Source organism: Lipotes vexillifer, unplaced genomic scaffold, assembly GCF_000442215.2.
Source record: "Lipotes vexillifer unplaced genomic scaffold, Lipotes_vexillifer_v1.1 scaffold75, whole genome shotgun sequence".
Lineage (NCBI taxonomy): Eukaryota > Metazoa > Chordata > Mammalia > Artiodactyla > Lipotidae > Lipotes > Lipotes vexillifer.
The window spans coordinates 1,720,646-1,727,997 of NW_006771517.1; the positions used below are offsets into that span (position 1 = coordinate 1,720,646).

The window sequence follows — 7,352 nt, forward strand, 5'->3', positions numbered from 1 at the left end:
CAAAAAAAAATAAAAAAAAAAAGATGTCCCCCTCCTAATTCCTGGAACTTGTGAAGATGTTACCTTATGTGGCAAACGGGACTTTACAAATGTGATAAAGGAACTGGAGATGGAAAATTAGTCTGGATTATCCAGGTGGGTCCAATGTAATTACAGGGGTTCTTACAAGTAACAGAGGGAGGCAGGAGCCTCAGAGTCAGAGAAGGAGATGTGATGATGGAAGCAGAATTTGGAGTGATGAACAGAAGGAAACCAGGAATGTGGACAGCTTCTAGAAGCTGGAAAAGGCAAGTACACAATTGTCCCCCAGAGCCCTGCCAACCCATCTCAGACTCTGACCTATGGAACTGTAAGACAATAAATTTGTTTTGTTTTAAGCCATCAAGTTTGTGCTAATTTGTTACAGAAGCCATAGGAAACTAATACAGCCAGCAAGTATTTGGGGGCAGTTAGAAAACTGAACCCCACTTCTCTTTGCCAGTCCTTCCCCCTTTGACTTGACATCCAGCAAAAGGCAAATATTCAGAAATTGGCAGGACAAGACAAGTCAACCTGTTAGTAAAATCTTTAGCATTCAGATCTTTTATTTAAATACTTATTTCATTATTTTTAAAGTTCTCCATCCAAACCACAGCTGTAACTGGAATCCAGCTGTCCCAGGCAATAGAAATATCAACCGGGGGCGTCCTGAGATTGGCAGATTGTGGGTTGTTAGAGTCAAAAAGAGATTGTCCGGTCCAACCCACCCACTTGACAGATGAGGAATTGTGGCTGGAGAGAGGGTGGGTGTCTGGGAGTGGGAAAGGTGAGCGGGTGCTGGGCAGATGGCGCTGGAGCCCCTGTGCAGGCATGGCCTCAGTGCCTGGCCCTGCCTGGCCGCCCCCCGTCATGGCTGCTGTTGGTACTGGCTCTCGGTGGCCGTGTAGAAGTCATCCAGCACACTCTGGATGTATTCGAAGGTGGGCCGTTCCTCGGGGTGGTTCTTCCAGCAACGAGTCATGATGTTGTAGAGCTCCTCGGGGCAGTGCTCTGGTCGAGGCATCCGGTACCCCCGCTCCAGTGCCCGGATCACCTCGGGGTTTGACATCCCTGAGAAGGAGCCATGGAATTGAAAAGGGAGGGATTGGGGTTGGGGTGGCAGACACCGTTGCCTCCCCAACAACCATCACTCCCCACCTCCCCATGGGAGCTGAGCTCCTCCCACTGTGAAAGCCAGGTATCCCTTCCCCAGCCACCCCTGCAGCGAGGGCAGGGGCCTGGTGCCCAGTTTTGGCCAATGGAGCTGACGGGGAGACTCCCAGGAAACTTTCAGGCAAGGTTTTTCTCCCTTATGGGAAAAGAGGCTTTGGAGGACACACCCTTCCTCCTTCCTTTGGATACTGACACAATGTGATCTTTGGAGCTGCAGCAGCCATCTGACCACATGGCGAAGACAGTCACAGAGGAACCAACCCAGAGTCCTGAGAGCCTTTGAGCAACTGAACTGACTAGTCACCAGTGCCAGACTCCTTGCTCTGGGGAATAATAACTTACCTATTGTCTCCAACACTCTTAGCCTGATAATTTGTTACATGCAGCCTAATGCATCCTAATGGATACAGCATTCCATAACCCATTGCCTGGTTTTTATTGGTGTACCCTCAAGATAAAACAGTCAGGTAGCTAGATTCAGGTAGCTAGTGTCACCCTATGAGTGGGAACATTTCTTTTTTTTTTTTAGAAGATGTTGGGGGTAGGAGTTTATTACTTTATTTATTTATTTTTGCTGTGTTGGGTCTTTGTTTCTGTGCAAGGGCTTTCTCTAGTTGCGGTGAGCGGAGCCCACTCTTCATCGCAGCTCGCGGGCCTCTCACTATTGCGGCCTCTCCCGTTGTGGAGCACAGGCTCCAGACGCGCAGGCTCAGTAGTTGTGGCTCACGGGCCTAGTTGCTCCGCGGCACGTTGGATCCTCCCAGACCAGGGCTCGAACCCGTGTCCCCTTCATTAGCAGGCAGATTCTCAACCACTGCACCACCAGGGAAGCCCCAGGAACATTTCTTTGTTCAATTAAAGTTTATGTTAGTTATCCTCAAGAACAACCCTTTAAACATCTGTGATCCCCAATTTTATATTACCAGTCTTGAACACCAAACATATTCATAGATCCAAGTGCTTCCTTGAACATCTTTACTTGGACGTCTACAAGTCACCTCAAATTTAACAGGGCTGAAACAGAATTCTTGAATTTCTGTTCCCAGACCATCATGCACCCAGTTGCTCAATCAAAACAAGGAGACTCATCCTTGATTCTTCTCTCTCCCTCACCTTCCACATCAGTAAGTCACATCCTTTCTTCTTATAAAACACAGCACCAAATCATCAACTTATATCTGTTACGACTGTCACCACTGCCTGTGCCATTGCTGCAGCTCCCACCATCTCCCCAGCCCCGATGCACTCTCCACACTAAGCCAAAGCATCACTTAAATGTGGAAATCAGATGATGCCACTTCCCTGCCTAGAATCCTCCAATAGCTTCTGTACACTTAGACTAACACCTATAGGCTTCACCATGACTACGGATCCTGCCTGACTGGGCCCCTGCCAACCCCCTCATGTACCGTCTGCTCTCATTCCTTGTCTCCAGCTACCTGGCTTCCCTGCTATTCTTCAGGCACACCGCAGGCCCTAAGAGCTGGCAGTACCTTCTACCGGAAATCCTTTCCCCAGATCTTCACTCAGCTGGCTTTCTGCTCAAATATGACCTGCTCTGACAGTGCTTCCTGTCTGCAGGAGGCCCATGTCCCTCCCTCTCCCGAGCCCCTGCTTCATTTTCTTCTCTGCAGTGATCTCCACTGAGAGTGTGTGTCTGTTTAGTGTGTGTTCCTCCAGGCTAGAATGTGAGCTCCTGCTGAGCAGGGACCTTGTCTCTTACTGTATCCTTCATGCACTGTATCCTTCATGCCTAACACATAGTAGGAATTTGATAAATACTGATGAGTGAACCAAGTGTCTACACCTTTTATTTCTAATCTTCAAAACCATTTCTGCAAGGTAGTTGACATCATTACCTATAATTTTTACAGATGAAGAACTAGGGTAGAAGTCAAGTGGATTCCCAAAGTGTAATAGTTGATGCGGACAGGATTAAAACTCAGGACTATTTACTTAAAAAGTAGGGGACACGGGCTTCCCTGGTGGCGCAGTGGTTGAGACTCCGCCTGCTGATGCAGGGAACGCGGGTTCGTGCCCCGGTCCGGGAAGATCCCACATGCTGCGGAGCGGCTGGGCCCGTGAGCCATGGCCGCTGAGCCTGCGCGTCCGGAGCCTGTGCTCCGCAACGGGAGAGGCCACAACAGTGAGAGGCCCGCGTACCGCAAAAAAACAAACAAACAAAAAACCCTCAATAAAATAGGATTAAATATTTCCTTAACATGGCAAAATACATCTATCTCAGCCCAAAGAAAAAAAAAAAAAAAAAAAAAAAAAAAAAAAAAAAAAAAAAAGTCAGGGAATCTTTATATCCACCTTGCCTCCTCTCCCCAGTGTTCTGGCTACAGATACCCTAGGATACACCCCAACTGAAAAGGAACAGAGAACAACTTTATTTACTGAGTCCCAGGCAATCTACATGTCGGGTATATCTTTGTATACCCTATGGTCTACTCAGTGTAGGGTGCTGCCCATAGGCATGGGGATAAATTCACCCATTTGACGAATAGTTAACTAGACACCCGTTACGAGCCAAGCACAAATGTAGGCAGTGCAGATGCACCAGTAAGGAATACAGAAATGATTTCTGGCCTCACAGAGCTCAGAGTCTGATGGAGAAAATATCAAATGAATATATAGTTATCAGTGGTGATGAATGCTGTGAATGAAACAGTATAGGGTATTGTGAATGAGAATCACAGGGACACGTATGGTACTTTAGATCAGAGGTCCCCAACCACCGGGGCGTGGACCAGTACAGGAACTGGGCCGCACAGCAGGAGGTGAGCGGCGGGTGAGCAAGCGGAGCTTCATCTGCTGCCCCCCATCGCTCCCCGTACCTCGCGTTACCACCTGAAACACCCTCCCACCTCCATCCGTGGGAGAACTGTCTTCCGTGAAACCAGTCCCTGGTGCCAAAAAGGTTGCTGCTTCAGATGACTGGGCTGTGGGGTACAGCATGAAATGAAGCGGGAAAAGTAGGCAGGGGCTGGATCATGAAGGACCTGCAGGCCACAATTAGGGGTTGGGATTCTGTCCTAATTATGCCGGGAGGCCATTAAAAAGTTAGAGGTGGAGAAGGGAAAAGGTCTGGTTCACAGTTTTAGAAAAATCCCTCTGGTCTCAGGTGGAGAAAGGCCTGTTAGAGAGATGGGAGACTGATTAGGAGGCCACTGCACCAGCGAGGTGAGGGAGGATGTTGGCCTGCTGTTGGTGGAGGCTGTGGAGTTAGAAGTGGGCCGACTTGGGATGTTTTGGAGTCAGATGGCCAGAACCCTGTGACTTCTTGGATGTGGAAACAGATGAGAGAAGAGGAAGGGCCAAGCAGGCTCCCAGATTTCAGTCTTAAGAAACTGGATGGATAATGGAGGCTTTAACTGAGATGGGGCCGGCGAGGGGAAGTTGGGGGTGAGGGCCAAGAACTCAGTCTGACATAGAGAACAGACTGGTGGTTGCCAAGGGGGAAGGGGTTGGGGGAGGGATGGAGTGGGAGGTTGGGGTTAGCAGATGGACGCTTTTATACATAGAATGGATAAACAACAAGGTCCTACTGTACAGTACAGAGAACTATATTCAATATCCTATGATAAAACATAATGGAAAAGAATATTAAAAAAAGAATGTATATAACTGAATCACTTTGCTGTACAGCAGAAATTAACACATTGTAAATCAGCTATACTTCAAGAAAAATATTGATAAAAATCGGGACTTCCCTGGTGGTCCAGTGGTAAAGAATCCACCTTACAATGCAGGGGACGTGGCTTTGATACCTGGTCAGGGAACTAAGATCTCACATGCGGTGGGGCAACTAAGCATGTGTGCCACAACTACTGAGCTCGTGTGCCTCAACTAGAGAGCCCCCGTGCCGCAAACTACAGAGCCCACGCGCTCTGGAGCCCACGTGCCACAACTAGAGAGGGAAAACCTGCAAGCCACAATTAGAGAGAAGCCCGAGCACCACAATGAAGAGCTCGCACGCTGCAACAAATGATCCCGCGTGCCTTAAAAAAAAAAAAAAATTGATAACAATACATAAACAAAATAACAAACAAACAAACGAAAACTCGGTCCAAATGGCCGTATTGACAAGAGAAGAGAGCCAGGCTGGGCTCTGGAAGCAGCCCCAAGCTGATGTTCCCTCTCCTACCTGGGTAAGGGATCCGGCCGTAGGTGACGATCTCCATCAGCAGGATACCAAAGGACCAGACGTCTGACTTGATGGTGAAGGAGCCAAAGTTGATGGCTTCAGGAGCTGTCCACTTGATGGGGAACTTGGCCCCTGTGGTTTGGACAGAGCAGAGTCAGGCTGAGTCTGGGGAGCAGTCAGGGCGGGTCTCTGCTAGTGCTAGGGAACAGGACAGCGGTACAGCTGCCAACGTCTGCCCCCTGCAGAACTGTGACTTCCCTCAATCTGGCCTCCATGGAAGCAAGGAACATCCATCCTGAGGACAGATGGCTGAAGTGGGGCCGAGGCGCCTGGGGTGTGTTTGGGAACTCACTCTCCAGGGCCACCTCATTGATTCAGCTGATGTCCTGGTGAACTGCAACTCCTGAAGAGTGGAGTCCGAGAGGTCACAGGATCTTTGGGGACAGCAGAACTTCAAGGGACTTTGAGACCAGGTCACATCTGATGCCTCCGCCCCCTAACCCCCTGCAATGGGGAAAGGGAAGGTTTCGGCTCTTGGCCTCTGAGGTTTCCCCCGTCACTGGGTGTCTCCCCTTCTAGTCCTCCTCTCCTTGCCTCTGGTCTGGGATGGGTTTAGTTAACCTTTGGTGAGTGATTTCTATCATAATTCCACTGTGGTTGGGGAATGTGGTGTAAAGGATACATGTTCTTTGGAGTTTGTTGAGACCTGCTTTATGATTTAGTACATAGTCAAGTTCTGAAAATGCTCTATGTTTTTTCTTTTTTTCCCCAATCCCTTCCTTCCTTGCGATTCAGTTTTTTTTTATTCCCGCTTAATCCTCTCTTGGTTTAGAAATTATACACTATTCTTTTTTTTTTTTGCAGTGTGCGGGCCTCTCACTGTTGTGGCCTCTCCCGTTGCAGAGCACAGGCTCCAGACGCACAGGCTCAGCAGCCATGGCTCATGGGCCCAGCTGCTCCACGGCATGTGGGATCTTCCCGGACCGGGGCATGAACCCGTGTCCCCTGCATCAGTAGGCGGACTCTCAACCACTGCGCCACTAGGGAAGCCCTACACTCTATTCTTTTAGTGGTTGCCCTAAGTTTAGATTTTTTTTATTGTGTCATAATAAACATGAAATAAAATGTACAAATCTTTCATACACAACTTGATGCATTTTATATATGTATATCCCTTTGTAATCACTCAGATCAAGATATAGAACACTTTCTCAGAAGTGTTCCCTCCGGCCCCCTCTCTGTCAATACCCCCCCCAATCCAGGTAGCTATTATTCCGATTTCTAGCATCAGAAATGTGTTTTGCCTGTTTTTTTTTTTGTTTGAGATACATTCACAGACCATATAATTCACCCACCTAAAGTATACAGTACAATGGTTCTTAGTATATTCACAAAGTTGTGTTTTAAAATATTTTCATCATACCCCCCAAAACCATAGCAGTCACTACCCATTTCTTGCCAGGTCCCCACTCCAGCCCTAGGCTGGAGTTAATCTACTTTCTGTCTGTAGATTTGCTTCTTCTGGGCATTTCATATAAATGGAACCATATAATATATGGTCTTCGTGTCTGGCTTCTTTCACTTAACACGATGTTTTCAAAGTTTATCCGTGTTTAGGGTATATTAGTATTTCATTCCTTTTTTTATGGCCAAATGATATTCCATTGTATGTCTATATCCCATTTTGTGTATCAGTTGATGGACATTTGGGTTGCTTCCACTTTTGGGCTCTTAAGAATAATGCTGCTGTCAACCTTCACATATGTGTTTGCCTGTTTCTGAATTTTATATAAATGGAACTATCCAGCATCTACTTTTTTGTCTGATTTCTTTTATTTCGATATTATGCCGTGAGAGTCATCTATTTTTTTGCATGTGTCACTGGTTCGTAAGTTCTCATCGTTACATAATATTATATTCTGTGAATATACCCCAATTTATTTATTTTTTATTTATTTTTTTTTTTTTGCGGTACGCGGGCCTCCCACTGTTGTGGCCTCTCCCGCCGTGG

The 7,352-nt window shown here is 47.4% G+C and overlaps 1 protein-coding gene across 2 annotated transcripts in view; it reads right to left on the reverse strand.

Moving 5' to 3' along the window:
- Positions 1-589: 589 nt before the first annotated feature.
- The window catches only part of HCK (HCK proto-oncogene, Src family tyrosine kinase), a 41,773-nt gene continuing 35,010 nt past the window's right edge, over positions 590-7,352 (reverse strand). Inside the window, exons 12-13 of one of the 2 annotated variants that reach the window (XM_007446860.1) lie at positions 5,342-5,473; positions 590-1,089 (exon numbers count right to left, since the gene is read on the reverse strand). In XM_007446860.1, coding sequence (XP_007446922.1) covers positions 887-1,089; positions 5,342-5,473 — 335 coding nt within the window. In that variant the 3' untranslated portion in view covers positions 590-886. The remainder of the gene's footprint in view (positions 1,090-5,341; positions 5,474-7,352) is intronic. The other variant, XM_007446861.1, reaches the window with a different exon arrangement.